The sequence below is a fragment of the Saccoglossus kowalevskii genome, chromosome 4 (genome assembly GCF_978046115.1).
Source record: "Saccoglossus kowalevskii chromosome 4, keSacKowa6.1, whole genome shotgun sequence".
Taxonomy (NCBI): domain Eukaryota; kingdom Metazoa; phylum Hemichordata; class Enteropneusta; family Harrimaniidae; genus Saccoglossus; species Saccoglossus kowalevskii.
The window spans coordinates 4,275,031-4,293,408 of record NC_140644.1 but is presented as its reverse complement, the minus strand read 5'-3'; the positions used below and the strand labels follow the sequence as shown (position 1 = coordinate 4,293,408).

Genomic DNA, 18,378 nt, shown 5'->3' with positions numbered 1-18,378 from the left:
TCCCTTCGATAAGATGATTATGTGTTCATAAAAATATTTCCCATGATTCAAGTGGTATTGGCGGCCATATTGAATTTATCAAAAATTTGCAAAAAACCTCAAAAAATTATCTTCTTAAAAACTGCTTGCTTGGTTGACAATCAATTTAGCATATAGTATCTCTGTTGATAGCTCTACAAAGGTACTGAAGCAGATTTTTGAAAAATGGCTTCCTTTGGCAGCCATCTTGGATTTAGTGAAAAGAGAAATTACGCTATAAATTATGAACAATTTTCCAGATTTCGACAAAACTTGGCATACAACATCCACTCAATAAGATGATTATGTGTTCATAAAAATATTTCCCATGACTCAAGTGGTTTTGGCGGCCATCTTGAATTTATCACAAAAATGCCAAAAACCTCAAGAAATTATTATCTTAAAAACTGCTTGCTTGTTTGACAATCTATTTAGCATATAGTATCTCTGTTGATAGCTCTACAAAGTTACTGAAGCCGATTTTCGAAAAATGGCTTCCTTTGGCAGCCATTTTGGATTTAGTAAAAAAGTGAAAGTACGCTATAACTTATAAACGATTTGCCAGATTTAAACAAAACTTTGCATACAACATCCGCTCAATGAGATGATTATGTGTTCATGAAAATATTTCCCATGATTCAAGTGGTTTTGGCGGCCATGTTGAATTTATCACAAAAATTCAAAAAACCTCAAAAAATTATCTTGTTAAAAACTGCTTCTTTGTTTGAAAAGCAATTTAGCATATAGTATCTCTGTTGATAGCTCTACAAAGTTACTAAAGTAGATTATCGAAAAATGGCTTCCTTTGGTAGCCATCTTGGATTTAGTAAAAGAGAAAAAGTTCTATAACTCATGAACTATTTGTCCTTGCATTAAGTTTATCATATTCCTGTGAAATCAAATACATATGTTGTGTAGTTTGTCTGCTATCTTTCATTCTAGACATGAAACATTCGTCAAATAATCACATCGAGCAAGTGCAATTTGCCATGAGCCACGCAGGCTCGAAACCCGTCATCGCTGCTATGCAGCTATATTTATCCTTTGTTATAGCTATGACAAGCTGAAGCCATATAGCATATGTATAAGTGGATGTATAGATGGGTAAGTTTTTGTTAACAATTCTCAAACAGATATGTGCACATATCGTGTGTATCATGCCTTTTTTATAATGTATTGCATATTTTGAGTAAAATAAAATATCTTGTCAATTTCAGATATTCAAGAAAAATTTTATGGGTGAAGGCAGCCAGCACAAACAGTGACCCTAGCGTTATTGCCTATTACTACCTCAACTGTGTGGATGAAATGAAAGGTACATGTTTTATATTAAGACAACATTCTGCTCATTATTGCATGTTATTAAATCCCCACTATTTGAATTTGAGGTTTTTATGATGTTGTAGCTGTCCATTATTACAGGATAATGTAAATCTGTATTCACAAGTAAATTTATTTAAACAAAGAACATAATGACCTCCCAAAGAGTAAATTTTGATTTTATAAGGGTTAATGAGCGTGGCTTGCCCTTCTCATCAATTGTGGTTCGGTAGAGATTGTTATAGTTTTAATAAATAGGGCAAGGAGGAGGGATAACCTCAAAAATTTACAAGATTTATTCAAGCCTATATTTAAGTGAATACCCCCCCCCCATGTCCGAGGCAATGACGCCATAAAATGGTGTTTTAATGCGCTATACATTACAGTATTGTGTGTTGACTTTATAGATTTGATTCTATATCACTTTATCAATGTTAGAGACTACATTTGAAACAGATTATTGCCACTATGTAATTCCTGTGACATTTGTGAACAGGATGTCCTTTGCAAATCAGAGCAGACCCAGGAACAGAGAATGTAACGGTGGCAGCTTTACAAGCTTTTTTGCGAATCAGGTAATAAATAATTTTAAATTAAAGTTGGTATAATCACCATAGAAAATAATAGGACTCTACATAGTTGTCATTGGCTATTATTATTTATTGATATATTTGCACCATACATTCAATCAACATTTGTGATTTTAAATCAATTTGTTGCTGATTTATTTAATTAGTTTATCTTCATTTATTCATTTAGAGAATAGAATGTTTTTGGTCATTCCTTTTGCGCTCTTGGACTGAATGGTGGCGTCAATATTTTGCATCAATGGTTGAAGAAAGGTTGTTTTCTTCTAGAAATCATTTACACAAGTAAATATAGTTTGATTACCATAATTTTCAACCTGTAGTTGTGTTAAACAAGTGTCCCAGTTTGAATATGTGTCAAGGAAATGATATTGTATTATGGGGTAAATAACACAAAGTGTGGCTTGTTCTAAAACTTTGTATGGTTCTCAATATTCATTGCTATGACAACGGCCTTATAAACTACCTTTTTGTGATATGTCAAGAACATTGTGTCAAAATTATCCAAAACAATTAGCTAATGACACAGTACATTGTCATTTTTTTAGGAAGATAGACATCAGAAGTCTTCTATCCATGAGGCTGATTCTTTAGCAGTCTATTGTGTAGATTGATGTTTAACTTCGAACTGGGAAATTCGCATTGCATTGTCTTGTCTTGTTTTTAGGTGTCTAATTCGCCACTGCTATTTAGAAATAGTCCAAATAGAATTAGATCAAGTGATAACACAGTGGAACAATCATCCTATCAGGCATCAGAAGGAGCTTCATGTACCATGTGGTATTCCTAATATACTATATCACTGTCCTGAATTATCAGGTAAAGCCTAAGTTCATTTTTTTTATGGATTCTAAACGTTGTTCTTAAACCTTCACTTGTTTATTTGCATGCATTGTTTAACTTAGAGTGGCCATACTTTTCAAAATGCATAGCAAATTTTGAAAAGTTTTGAAAATCATTGTTATTAACTTACACACATGCAGATACCTTAATTTGTGCATATTAATTACCTAATTTCTCTTAGCAGATATTAATTAAACTTGATACATAGCTTAGTGATTGCCAAATTTGTAAATAGTAGTAAATAAGTGTAATGCATGAAGCACTGCTGCAGATGACATGCAGATATATGACTAACATACCACATGTCTACCTCATTAATATGCACATGCATCTGCGACGAGGAAAAATTAGTGGAAAAAATAAGACACAAAGATTTTGTATGCAATAAACATAATGTGCTTCTAATATAGTAAATACAGTATTTCTTATTTGTACTTAAAGCTTCGAATACCCTTAGTACACACACACACGTTCTTTCTGAACATTCTTTGATTTTTATTTAGTCTGCATATTATAGATGCAGGTTTTTAAAGATATTTGTTGAATTTCAGTAAAACTTTTCTTCGTTGTGTGGTTACAATAACTCAAACATTTTTTTTGATGTTTATCTACAAATATGGAAATCTTATCAATCACTGTCAACCAACCACGTGTCTCATGACAAGTTTAACTTTATTTTATTTAATTTTTTATAGGTTGGAGAGATATGATTCAACCGGTAACCACAGAGGAAGTTCGCCATCATGCACATACACCTAATTATGTAGGGGATGAGCAGATTGATAAATACATTGACCATGCAATGAAGCGCTACAAACTTTTACCACCAAAAACAACAGAACAGGCAAAGCATTTATATTGCCAGTTAAAGGCAATGGTAGAAGCAGATTCACAGTGATTGTATAAATTTTATTTCAAACTAATAAAAATATCTTGCATAACAGTTTTGTGGTTTATAACAAACATTAAAAATTCAGTTTCTAGTCCAACTCATAAAGATCAAGTAGGTCAGAAACCAAACCACCGATTAGAAAGCTGCATATTATAATATTATTATACATCTGTCACCGTAACACCATACTAAGTTACAGAGTGCCATAATTTTGCGGTATTTTACGGGGTATTTTAATCCTACCATATAAGGAAATGCGATTTCCAAATATGGAATCTAATAATAAAAACAAACATTGCTGCCACCAGGGTTTGACCGACTCCACACAAAAAGGTTTGATGATTTTGTTCTAAACTTTTTTGGAATTCGGCATTCCCATGATGTATCCTTGGAAGGAAAAGATGTATAATAATAAGGTTATTACGAGGATACCTCAAAGTATGAACTCATACAGTATGCTGTCGCATCAACCTTTGCTGTGCACCGGTTGATACTCCCGCTGTCTTCATGCATACTTTGAGCTATCCTTGTAATAACCTCATATTACTACCTAACATGACTAATATGTCAAACGAAATTGTACATGTAGTGGTGTATGCAGAGATTAAAATTGTACAATTTTTACCACACTTATTAAAATGAGAAATGATTAATATATACTGCTATTTGACTTTTCTCTATTGTTCAAAAAGTTGTTTTGTTCAGCATCCTTTGTCACCCCTTAAATAGGTACATAGGTTCAAATTGTCCCTGTCAAAGTAAAAAATCACCGCCTAAAACTTTGAAGTATCAATTTGAGATACAACGTATCGTACCTCTACTTGCACATACATGGCAATTAACAGCTATTTTTGAAGCCATCAGATGAAAGTCTTAGACGCTTGACAGGTTGGACTTTTACCAGACCTTGGCTTCAAAAGTAGTCGTTGATTTCCGTCATTATCAAAGTATAGGTACGATACCTGACAAATAATGGGCCTGTTTAATAGAACCTTGACTGCCATTAGCCACTTGATATCTATTTTTAACTATCAGATAATGGAATACATTATTTAATATACAAATGTGAGTTTCTAATGTACGAATACCAGAGTGCAGGTTATTGGCAACAAAAACGTGTCATGTTCAACAAACATGTTTACTATTATCTTACTATATTGGAATAGTTTGCAGATTATTTTAAATTTGTAATACATTCAGTCATACCTTACTAAAATCTAATGTATAGAATATTGCATAAACTAGTGGGCTAACTATGCGAGTTAGGCCTGAAGTTGTAAATGTACTGAGTAGCACCAACATGTGCAAATACAATTGGCCCACTAGTCTATCCAAAGATAAATATTGGATTTTAGTAAGGTAAGTAAGGATTTTAGTAAGGTAAAATTTCAAATTATCCAGAGGTGGAATTTGTGCAATTATGCATTACAATCCATGGAGTGTACACAGTAAATTATTCATGGAAGGATGAAAATTAAATTTTTCCAAAACCATGTGATTCAAGTAAGGCTCTATTCATTAATGAACTAAAACTGTCAACACCACGAGGAAGCCAAAGTCTTAAATCACATGTGGATGAAGATGGGAATCTTTTTTCATTTTCACATGTTGAGGAGAACTGTATAGTGATTGGTTTTGCAAATTCAAGTGGAGGTACTCTGTTGGACCCTGTTGCAAAAACTAGGATGTCTTCAAGAGACACAGGATGCTCTCCATCTAGAAATAGTACAAAATGTAAGAAAAGATAGTAAGCAATAATTTCCAAAAATAATTCCCAAATTAGAGATTGATCACTTCATTTAAATATTAAGTAGGATGTATATACCATTAATAATTTAAAATGTCTTACTTTCAACAGCTTGCAAATATAGCTCCAGACTATAAATTGTATCTTCCTCTTCATTGAGTCTGTTACAGCCGTTTTCACTGAAGTCAATTTGGTACAGGCACTTTATGTCCTTTCGGCAAAGTCGTTTTCCCCGATCAATGAACAGGTCCCTGAACTGATCAGGGTTTTCTTTTATAATCTGACCCAGGCCTCCAACATCATTCAGGCCACAGAAAAACTGATCCATTTCAGCTTTAGATCTGAAATAACAGTGGTAAGTGTGCAAGATGAAATATCGGTAAAATATGAGATACAATGGTCATTTAATATCTTTACAACACAAAATATGTCAACACAAAAATATGCACATTTTATTAAAACAAACATTGATAATGCATAGTCCCCGTTAAGTATTAGCTGTAGTCGATGTAAATGTTCAGTACATGTGACATGTAGAAATGAAAGATCAATGTTTTTTTAACACTAACACAGATTATAGATTGTGTTACTGTCAGTCTAGTACCTACGTGAAAACTTTGAACTGAATTGGACTATATCTTACAGAGGAAATAGCATGAAAGAAAAATGCAGCTAGTCGGGTATTTTTGTTCAAGTATCTCAAAAAGAAATATGGCTTGCACACCAACCTAATATGTAAGGTCATAATACAAAGTGTGATTGAAAATGCCCTATTCAACTTTGAACTGAATCAGGCCGAATCTCGGGGAAAAAAAGTGATGTGCACTAAAAATATCAACAATGTATCTGAAGTCATAATGTAGATTGATCAGGGTCTGTGGGGAAAACAGTAAAGATATTCATAATTATATATTCTAGAACTAACCGCAGAGTGACTATATCCCTACTTAGGTGGGAAAGGGTCATGCTAATAACCTTGCATATGTGTACATGAAACAGTAATTCAACAAACCTGAACAAAATAGTTGTAACAGAAGAAAATGGCAAATTTCTTCAACATCTTTGATATCACTGGTGAAGATATCAGGATATCCATTATCCGCAATCCAGTCACCATTTTGCTCAATAAACTTATTTAATTCAATTGAAGTGGAACATTTCTGAAGCTTGAAAAAAAGAGGGTGGGTATATCAAAACAAAATTACCACGAAATTGTGGCTAATTCATGATAATATAGTCAGGTCATTGGATATATGCTGCATGAAAAAAAGTAGTTAATTGAGAATGTATCATTTTAATTCTATTTTTTTTGAGTCATTATTATGGAAATAGCTAAATAAAATGTATTATTATTATAAAATATGATTTATATAATGTCATTTATCTAAATAAGACATGAATGTCACAATGTTCATCTTTGAATAAGAAATACACAGCCTTAGATAACATATATAATAAGAATAACTGAATGTGCATACTTTGACTGTATTGTACAAAGGGTCACTGAAAATAATATTCATAGATATCGCTCTGAAGATCGGATTTTGTGTAGAAACTGGTTGAAGACTATAAAACTATACTAGTCATCTTCAATACAATTGATGTTTTACCTCTTGTACCCTAACTCTCATATCACTATCTGGAATCAAGTCAATTGTGAGATTTCCCGGTTCAATACCAATCATGTAGTTGTAAACCGAATCAGCCATACACTGAAGACCAGGACCTCCATTTAGCAATGACATGGCAACAAGTTGTCCACCCTTGAAATACATCATATCACTGATTAGGCGTACATTGTGGCTGAAAACTCTGGTTAACTGGTCCCCTTCAAAAATCCCCATACTAGCACCAACTTCCTGCATTAACAACCTGTTAGCAAGAACAAATTTGTTAAACTATTTTATATTTTAATGCAGCTTAAGTTCTACATTGTTGATGTTGATGACATTTTGTAATTACTCAAATAATTCAAAGAACAATAATAAATAACTTTTCAACACATAAATGTATGTTTCAAGAACATGTATTGCTACATGCATAATATATATGCAATCAAATTGGATATGCAAATCGATGGTCGTGTGACCAAATACATAGTTTCTGAATGAATTTTTGGTGTACGGTCTGTATTTGAGAGTACATTTTGTAATAAAACTAAACTAATCTAGTATCAACAAAAATCATATTTATTAAATGAAATGATTTATAATCTACTGGTAATTTATGGACACAAACTATTTGCTATTTCTCATATTTATGCAATTTTACATCCAAACTCAAGTAAAATGCCTCCAGTATTATGGATATCAAATACAGTTGTATGACCAGATAGGAAGATAACCAGCAATAGACCATCTTTTATATGATTATGAAACAAACTGACATGGACATGTATTCCAACATGTATGATGTATGTGCCAAATATGAATGCAAATGGTCCATAAGCCTTGGAGATATAGTTTTGGGACCAAAAGGCAAGATGAATGCCAGTCGGCCATCTTTGATTGAATTGCTAAACCACTGCATGTGCATATGTCACAAATAAAGTACTAAGGACGTGCACAGAATAAACAAATTTGTTCCAGAGGTTTTTGAAATACAACTATGGATAGACGGAAAGCGAGACAGATTGAAACTGATTATAAGTCACTTAAGTTTTCAAAATTTTTGAACTGAGAATAAAAATGCTTGTAATTAAAACAATGATCATGTTCAAGGTACATAGTTTTTGAATAACTGTGATACATGTAAGCTATTAACAAACATGCATATGTCTAAGTCGACTCCCTTTTTGGGGATTTCAAATTTGATTTGTATTCATACCTTAGAAATTCTCTCCGTGGTCCACCGTCATCATGAGCATCCTCCCCACTGAACTCCACAAAAAGCTTTCCTCTTATATTAAACCCATTCTTATTAATGGCTTTTAGAGTAGTTCTCAGGATTTTAGATCTTCGAATGATAACAGTGCTGACATCATCAACCTGAACACTCTGAATAAACTCACTCAACAATTCTTGTAAACTTCTTTAATGCATAAACATACAAAAAAAAATTATAGAAAAATGTCTATATGAAATATACCGATAACATGATCTTTCAAAATATATTTTGATTACCAAATAAATCTATCATGTTTGATATAAGACCCATAGGCTGGTACGCGCCTACAATACAATATTTACACAGAATTCAAACTCTTGCTAATGAAAGTACTGCCACAGCATATGCAGTATTCTTGTACAAGTGAAAATTCTTATTTAACAAGTCATTGAAAATGACACAGTCCCTGTTAAGTTCTCTTTGTGCTCGTCATATTAAAGCGGAGGGGTTGTCGCGAGCGTGTCTTTGAAACTTGAGTTCCAAGTGGCGTATACAACAGATTGTTTATTTACATCAAAACACGTGTTTCGTGTCATAGTAATATGGCCAAAATAAAAACAGCCATTATTCAGCCATTTTTGATCTGATTATGCAACACACTGATATGTATGATGTATGTGGCAAATATGAATGAAAATGGTACATAAATTGTGGAAATATAGTAGTAAGGCCAAAAAGTCAGATGGCTGTCAATCGGCCATCCTTGACCAGATTTTGAAACAAATTGTTATGGACATGCATCCTAACATGTATAAAGTACATGTATGTGCCACATTTGAATGAAAAATGACAGAGCACGTCCAAGATACCGCATAAAAAAACAAAAACAAGATGCCAGCCAGTCGACCATTTTTGATCCAATTGCGAAATAAATCTTCATGGACATGTATCCTAACATGTATAATCTATGCACCAAGTTTGAATGACAACTGACAAAGCATGTCCAAAATACAACATTTTCAAAAAACAAGATGACTGCCGGTCGACCATTTTGAATCGAATCGCTAAAGCAATGCATGTGCATATATACCACATAAGGTACTAGGCACATGCAAAGAATGAACGGAATCGGTCCACAGGATTCTGAAATATGACGTTGGATAGACTGACGCACATACAGACGGACACACGGACGGACAGACTCAGGAACTCAAAGACGGTCGGGGACTTGTATCCTAACATGTATGATCTATGTACAAAATTTGAATGAAAACTGACAAAGCATGTCCAAAATACGACATTTTCAAAAAACAAGATGGCTGCCAGTCGGCCATCTTTGATCCAATTGTGAAATAAATCATCATGGACATGTATCCCAACATGTATAATCTATGTACCAAGTTTGAATGAAAATTGACAAAGCATGTCCAAAATACAACATTTTCAAAAAACAAGATGGCTGCCAGTCGGCCATTTTAAATCGAATCGCTAAACCACTGCATGTGCATATGTCCCACATAAAGTACTAGGCACATGCAAAGAATGAACGGAATCGGTACAAGGGATTCTGAGATATGACTCCGGACAGACGCACGGACACACGGACGGACGGAGACTGAATTATAAGTCCTCAACTTCGTCCGAACGGGGACTAATAAAAACTTTCAGCTAACCAGTCAGTTGAAGTACTTTACAAGACAGAAAATGAAAAAAAACAAGATAAAATTGATTTTTGCATTTAAGCAATCACCTTTGACTCTGAATTGTTTGTATGATTACTTGTTCATGATCCATAATATTCTGATCAGATTCTTCATTATCTTCATCAGAAATATTCATCACCTGGCAATAGTTTCCATATGGGGTTCTGAAATGAAAATTTATGATAAATATGTATTTACCGGTATAATGCTTATTATACATTCTTTGTGATAAGTTTGTATGCAATAATATTATACAAAATCCTGTTATTACTGAGGATATGTTATGAGCTAAAAAGCTTTGATTTGGGCAAGGTCAATTTTGTAACAAAAATTTTACTGGATATTCAATTTCAAAAACCAGATTTAAATAAAGTAGTTTTAAAAACTGTCAAAAGTGTTGAAAACAAAATTACAAGGAACTTTTGACAGATTGAATTTGTATGTACAAGATTCAAAATTGTATTGCCATTGATATGTGTATTAATACAGAAATATGCTTGCATGTATACTCACAGAATAGGCAGAGTATCATCGAGTGAACCAGTACAATCAATATTTGGATTGTTTCCAAAAGCCACTTCAGTATCTATATCTGGGTTACCATCTTCTATGGTTTCAATTTCATTCTCATGTTCCTGTAATTTAAAAAAAAATTCAAATTCAGTAATTTGAAAGGTAAAATGCCACTCATGTTGTTTTAATTGATACACTTCTTTGTGTACCCATCACTATAATACATGTAGGTATAATTATTTATTAAAGACAAACACACTCATATACCTTCATCCACCTTGCAAGCAAGGCAAGGAGAACCATTTTAATCATGTTTACAAGTCTATCACCATTTCCTAGAGAAGCATTTGCTAATGCCTCCAAAAATCTACACTTGAATATCAACTTAGGTATGCCAAGATTTATCTCATTTAAACTTGGTATTGACATCACTCAAAGTGTTATATACTTATATACCAGTAATCCAAAACTGTAGTAGTAAAACTTACATTTTCTATTTCTTCTCCTTTAATATCATGATGGCATTGTTCAATGTTCATTTGTTCATCAACAGTATCACTATTATCATCTGTGTCAACATAGTGATAATCTTTATCAGTGCTCATTTGGTTGTACTCTTGAGATGGACGACAAATATAAAATTGTATCAGTATTAAAAAAACAAAAAACTTTGCAAGTATTGAAACAAATTTACTGTGAATGTGACAAGTCTGAACATATTAAATAATCAAAAAAAGCTTAGAAAGAACGCCTGTGTGCTGAGAGTATTAGAGACACATTAGAATTAATTCAAAATTTAAGATTTGATTTTCAAACGAGAAGCTTGGCAACTAATTTTTGTCTGCTATTTGAGATGCATAACATGAAAAAAATGTGATTTACATCATCAAAATTTAATACATGCAGAAAATACATTTGATTTTTCATCCATGGTTTTTAGTATAATTTATTCGAAAGCACCTCTGCGACGAATTCAATTTAAATCTGATTTTTTTTATTCAACAATGTAGAACTTAAACTATTTTATATTTTTTAGGGTTTACCTCAGTGAACCAAATGAATTATTATACAAATTAAGCAATTATTATACATGGATTTAGGTCTGTAAATTTTCTCAGGGTGCACATGTACAAAGTTTCATTATAATGTGATGATTAATCCTAACTAAATTAGTGGAAAGCAGAAATGTAAATTATTGTGCAAATTGGGTAATTATTATACATGTATATGAACCTAAAATTATTTTGATCATCACATTGTGTTAGAGTATATATGTACCAAAAATCATTGAATTAAGATAAGTACTGTCACAGACCATCTATGTACGAAGTTTCATTGGAATGTGATTAGAACCAAAAATTATGATTTATAATGCTAATTTGGTAATTAATATGATCTGATTTTAATTAAAAACTGAGCAGGTTTGTGCATTGTTCTGGAGCATCAATGTACCAAGTTTCATCAGAAATGAAATAATTGCCATTACATCAGTGTAAAAGCCAAAAATTAACTAATTTTGAAAATTAGTTGATTAAATATTCACTGATTTTATCTCAAAACTAATCCGCTCTGTGCATTGTCCTAGAACATCATCAAGTTTGTACCAAGTTTCATTGAAAAGTAATAGTACTTAAAATATCAAAAGCTGAAAATGTATCAATTATGCAAATTGGGTAATTAATATTTCGCATATGTATCTGTGCATCTTCCTATGTATCTATGTAAGTTTCATTGAAATGTGATGATTTGTACTTGAGATATCAGTGGAAAAGCGAAAATTGATTAATCATTATGCAAATTAGGTTAATTATATGCATGGATTTTTTTACCCAAAACTAATCATCTATGTACCAAGTTTCATCAAAATTTCATGAATGGCTCTTTAGATATCAGCGGAACAGTCAAGGAACAGCTAAAAATTAGCTAATTATCATGCAAATCAGGTAATTAATATGCATGGGTTTCAACCAAAACATAGATATCAAATCTGCGCATTAGCCCAGAGCATCTATACACCAAGTTTCATTAGAAACCAACATACGGTTCTTGAGATATCAGCGGAACGGACAGACACACACACATAAACACAGACAGGTTAACTGCAGAGGACTCCCATTGTGTGCTTAGCACACGGGAGTCACAAATATTATTTCAGACACAGACATGATCACATACAGTTGCATTTTCTTTTGATATTTTATATTTGTATATCATATTCACAGTGATTGCTACTTTACAAGGCCTCAAGTAGCAAGAGGGTTATTAGTCACTGTATAACATGAACATTGTGCATATTGTTCACAGTTTTGGCGTTTAGTGTTAAATATCACTTAAAAAAATTACCTGCATATGCAGTTTCGAGACATAAATAAAAACACAACTTGGTATACGGTTGCTTCATTTTAATCTTGTATTTTTTTAGCATGAATGTTTCAGTTGACCCCGGAATATATTTTACAAGACTTCGATCCTTGTATAGCAATACATATTTGGCTTCTGTTGACAATAATCTATTTTGTTCTAATTGTTCAGCAACAGCCAATTTTAAGAGTTCATCTGCAGTTGCTGCAAAGAGAAAATTAATTAATTAAAGGCAACACATTAAAAACAAGTTAAGTTCATACTGTAGTGAATCAATCTGTAAGTATTTCTCAAAGCATGGTATGTCAGACTTATGTTGATATTTGAATCTGATCTACATAACAAAGTAACATGCATAACATAACTGAGATTTGATTCTGAATTGACAGAAATGCATGACTTGGGAGAATTTTGGCAATAAAATGGCTTCCCTTTCTGGAAGTTTTGAATGCATAAATCCATGTGCATACGTATCCCAACATGTATGATATGTGTATGATCTTAAACAGAACAGGCTGATAGCACAAAACCATTGAATGGTTATCAATCCAGTACAATAGTGGTCCAGGACTTATAGCTCCAAATGTATTTGCAAAGAACATAAATAAACATGTACTTATTTATTTAAAGTTCAGTACCTGTAATCAGCACAGATACAACAACACAAAATCCTGTTTCAACTTTTCTTGAAACAACTAAATTTCTACCATTGAGTGATAACATGCTCACTTGCACCTTCAGATGGAAAAAATAAAGTTAAAGCCATAAGTTTGTTTGTGTGAAGTGCTAGATTTCATTTTATATAACAAATATGAATTAATGACACAAAAATAATTAAAAGTACATAAAATGCTCAACAAACTTTTTAAAATTTATTTTCAACTACTGTAGAATACTTTATTTTCGCTTGGAATTTATTTTCGCTATTTTCGCTGAAGACATGATACCGTGAAAATAAAATCCAGCGAATATACTTTTTTTCCTATATTTTACATTAAACTCATCAAAAATCAGTGAAAATAAATTCCAAGCAAAACGCCCAAAAAGCCTTTTCAGTGAAAATTAATTCCAGCGAAAATAAAGTATTCCACAGTATTTGTATTTATCTGTTGTAACAAAACATGCTGAAAACTGTTAGAGAACTAAAACATGAATCTAGCCAAACATAATGTTCCCAGATGAAAGAGCTCTACAAATGTAGCAGAATGCAATTAACAGTTTTTATACATTTTATTCTTTAGATAATGAGCTTTTCATCGGTGTGTCCATCTTGATTCTCCAGCATAGAATTGTGGGTAAAGTAAAACATCATTAGACACTGGTGTGAACAATTAAGAAAATTATTTCATTATTATTATTTAATTGGTCATCATGGCAACAGAACTGAAAATATTTATTTTTGAATTTTTACATTTTTCTACCAATTGCTTAATTCTTAGTATACTAGTATATTTTATAATTTATTGATGACAGAAGCTTATACAAGTTACAACAATATATATTAATATGATCACTGAAAATTTGACCTAATTTGCATTATATTCAAGTTATGAAAGAAAGTATTTTGTCATTGTAATGAAATGTAATTTTACCCATAGTTCCTTGCTGAAAATTCAAAATGGAATACTAATTAAAAAACATAATATTTATGACATGATAAATTGCATGATGTAAATTGCACTGTTATAGGCCCTGTTTGTCTTATAGATGTACGAGTATGTGTAAAGTTTAAGCTTGATTGGTCCATCTAGGCATGTATGAGATGAGGCTTGTGGAGCTGCATTCTTTAAAAGAAAACGGACACTAGTTGGCCATTTTAAACTTGATCCAAAAAATGCCTGATTATGTTTAATCTATGTACCAAATTTAAATCGTCCACACACAACTGAGATACTGTTCCGGAATGACAATGTGTAACACATACACACATCAGTACATCACCATCAACCAGTTGAGCTGGGCACACACAGAACCCCCCCCCCCCCCAAAAAAAAAAAAACACCAACTTTTTTTTTTCATTCAGACAGTATGAGGGTGCTATAACGATATGAGCATTGAACATCAAATTTGCTACAGACCATCTTAGCTGTAATAACAAAAATAAAAGACAGAATAAAACTATTTTCATTCAATTTGATCAATTATTAGATCACTGCAAAATAAATTGTTAAATTGCAAAGTACATGTATATCAATCAATTTTATTGACATCCAGTACAAAATTGTTTTGCGATTTTGGCGGAACAAAACATTGATTACTTTTATGTATTATTATAGTATATTTAAATACAATACATTTTACTCAATTATGTAAGGTAAACTATACTGCTATCGCCAAAAATGTCAGTTGCTTAGCTCAATTATTGAAACAAATGAATAAAGAAATTAAATTGCCTACATCCTGATTTGTTTTTCTCTTACTCTCATAGAGGACGTTCTCATCTTCATCTCCTTGAAAGAGCCTGTAGCAGATAAAATTAGACTAATTCTTCTTAAGCTTGGGTGAAAAAACATTTCTGGTAAAATATTTCTTTAAGTACCATGGATTTTTTCAATATTGTATGATAACTATTTTATTAAATTTTATTTTATCATATTGTAATAAAAATACTTGATGCATACAAAGATAATATTCATGCTACACAATTCCGTCTACAAATAATAACTGACGTGAACAACATACAGTAGTGAAGTTATCACCATTCCCTTTAACCAATTAAATAAATAAAATGTGTATGGTACAGTTTCAGAGTAAAATATTGCAAAAGTAGAAATAAACACAGAATATCATATTGTACCTGTAAATGTAGATTTACTGCTGCAAAATGTTAAAAATAGATAAATAACTGTCCTTGGAAATTATTAAAAACAAACAGAAACATGTTTATAGCATTTTATGTGTCATAAGTAGAAAATTAAAGGTTTGTAAGGACATCATAATCCATTATTTTAAATATGATGTTGAGATTAATTTTAATTAAGATGTAAATTCAATGTATCTACTAAGCAGTACTGCCCTGGTAGGTGAGGTGTTAATTGACAAATTAAGCCATATTTCGTCCATTGTATAACGCAATTCTAGTCGTTAACGCATGAAATTACGAAATATTTAAAACATATACTTTGGAGACCCTAACATTCTATTCAAATTCAGTGTAAACACTTTTATTGGCTTAGTAGTCATTAGGTAATGCTCACTAGCCACACGTCTTTCCAGGATTGCCATACATTTATAAAAGTTTAAATTTATATATTCATGCCTTCATGACATGCACATACATACATAAATAAATAAATAAAATTAATCATTGTTAATTCTTAAGATACTTACGTATAGGTTTCTTTTTTCTATTGCATTTATTTGAAACTAATGAAGATAATGGTGGAGTCGGGGGTCGTGGTGATAACCTCTGCCCAAAAAAATCCACAAAAGAGGGGAATTTACCCTCCACATCATTAAATTTTCCTAAAATCCATCCACGAGGCTCTTTTGGGTTGCCTTGAAACTGCCATGGCAATCCTTCAACTTCAATTATATCGTTGACCTTAATGGTCAACTCTCCATCATCGGTTGCCTTATAGGCATGAACTGCCTTATATAGGTATACCATTAGTATTTCTATAAATAAATTAATTTGCAAAAAAGATTAGGTTGATATAACAATTAATGCACCAGTCTTCATTGAAACATGTGTACTTCACCTGACTTTTGATGGACTAAGTCCAAAAAAAAACCTCATATTGCCCTCAAATCGGGAAATTGAAAAATTGGGTCGGTCGGTTGATTTTTCTTTTTTTTTCAAACTTGTGAAAACTAAGGGTATTATTGTAAATAGACAAGGTATATGGACTTCATAGTATTCAGATCATGTCAGAAAAATACAGATTAACCCGATGTTCAAAGTCGCCACTTATCGCCCGGGGACTCTGGGGATAAAACGACAGTTTGGGATCGTTAATTTTTAGAAGAAACACTTTTTTACTGCCTAAAATGGTGAGTTTTTAATATTTGGGCCTATTGTAAGTCAATGCTCCACCCGAGTTATTGGTGTAAATATTCTGTATTTTTTTATGTGCAATAGAAACAGAAATAGTCCTTTTGACTGACAATTACAGTGATGTATGAAAAAAGTGCCTGAATTTGGAAAGAGCATTTGACTAGTATTATGTGGACAAGCATAAAGCTTATATGTCTTATATTCAGCTTTAGATTAATAATCTTGTCTCAGATTAAGGACTCAGATTGAAACACTAGTAATATTATTGTCAAATTGTTATGGTAATTGTGTATAATTAAGTATCTACAATTCATCTGATAATAAACCGAGATTTTAAATATTTTTTTTAAATATGTATTTAATTTCAATTTCAATTTATATTGGTAACCACAAAAATGCAAGCTGTACAATACACCTGGTTTTAACCAAATTTGATGAATAGAAATATAATGCTTACTGCAGGTTAGCTCCAAATCTAAACTAAAAGTAGAATATTTCTAGAAAAAAATATATTGTATGAAAACTTGATAAATGCTGAAAATTATTTTTTTACATCGCTTAATATAATAATAATAATACTTATTCAAACAAACTACAGTGAGTTGTTCTATGGTCGTATAAAAAATAAAATAGAATAAAATAAAATAAACAGAATGCTAAATAAAGCTAAATAATATTACAAACACATAAAGAATCACAATATACTTGTACGGTACGGTACAGTACAATACACTAACTACTATTGCTAAGTGAAAAAATCACATTAAAATCATAACTATGGTGGAAGGGATAATTTTAATTTTGATTGAACTGCTCATACATAACAGCATTGGGGCAGTGGTAAGTTGGCCCAAAATTATCTGAGGTCATTTCGCCCGACAAGGTCCAGGATCATACATTTGGATCACCGACGGTGTCATGAATTTTCACTCAATCACAGTCTCTCAATAATACGGTATTTTTGGCATAGTAAAGCGATAGAAATTGTTTAAACTTACCAATATCAGTGATACGTTGTAAACCTTGCCCACATGGAATGACATGGAATCGTAAAAGATTTACTTCCGGGTCATACATGTGCGGGTCGAATGTTTTTGGAAAATAGAGGGGCGATTTTGAAGTAGCCAACCGATTATAGACAGCAGACCATTTTTTTTTTCAAATAACGAAACTATTTTCAAGTAGCGGAAACATTTCCAAGTAGACGACAAATTTCAAGTAGCTGAACGATTTATTTTCAAATAGCGGAGCAATTTTCATGTAGCGGCGCATTTTCAAGTAGCGGAGCAATTTTCAAGTAGCCGACCGATTTTTTTTCAAGTAGCGGAGCGATTTTCATGTAGCGGCGCAATTTTCAAGTAGCCGACAAATTTTCAACTTGCCGACCGAATTTTTTTTCAAGTAGCCGACAGATTTTCATATAGCGGACCAATTGTATATATGGGCCACAGTAGTAATGGAATAACCGATCGATGCTGAAAAGAAATTTCCACTCTCTGGCGAAATCAGGATATATTCATGGTATATTTGCAGTAAAACTGCAGGATTTACAGCAAACCAAGTATATGAAA

The 18,378-nt window shown here is 32.2% G+C and overlaps 2 protein-coding genes across 2 annotated transcripts in view; one reads left to right on the top strand and one right to left on the bottom strand.

Moving 5' to 3' along the window:
* LOC144352036 (uncharacterized) overlaps nucleotides 1–3,711 on the top strand; it is an 89,958-nt gene extending 86,247 nt beyond the window's left edge. Inside the window, exons 4-9 of the mRNA XM_085497672.1 lie at nucleotides 1,072–1,122; nucleotides 1,236–1,333; nucleotides 1,835–1,913; nucleotides 2,100–2,210; nucleotides 2,593–2,744; nucleotides 3,464–3,711. Of these exons, the coding sequence (XP_085353798.1) occupies nucleotides 1,072–1,122; nucleotides 1,236–1,333; nucleotides 1,835–1,913; nucleotides 2,100–2,210; nucleotides 2,593–2,744; nucleotides 3,464–3,666 (694 nt within the window). The 3' untranslated portion in view covers nucleotides 3,667–3,711. The remainder of the gene's footprint in view (nucleotides 1–1,071; nucleotides 1,123–1,235; nucleotides 1,334–1,834; nucleotides 1,914–2,099; nucleotides 2,211–2,592; nucleotides 2,745–3,463) is intronic.
* Nucleotides 3,657–17,863, bottom strand: LOC146746200 (uncharacterized). The gene is made up of 12 exons (XM_085497671.1): nucleotides 17,806–17,863; nucleotides 16,141–16,428; nucleotides 13,449–13,545; nucleotides 12,793–13,014; nucleotides 10,938–11,065; nucleotides 10,450–10,571; nucleotides 9,984–10,100; nucleotides 8,234–8,437; nucleotides 7,018–7,279; nucleotides 6,420–6,573; nucleotides 5,510–5,748; nucleotides 3,657–5,376 (listed from the first exon to the last, which is right to left on the bottom strand). The coding sequence occupies exons 3-11, from the start codon at nucleotides 13,531–13,533 to the stop codon at nucleotides 5,711–5,713; spliced, it is 1,332 nt and encodes a 443-aa protein (XP_085353797.1). The 5' UTR covers nucleotides 13,534–13,545; nucleotides 16,141–16,428; nucleotides 17,806–17,863; the 3' UTR covers nucleotides 3,657–5,376; nucleotides 5,510–5,710.
* Nucleotides 17,864–18,378: the final 515 nt, after the last annotated feature.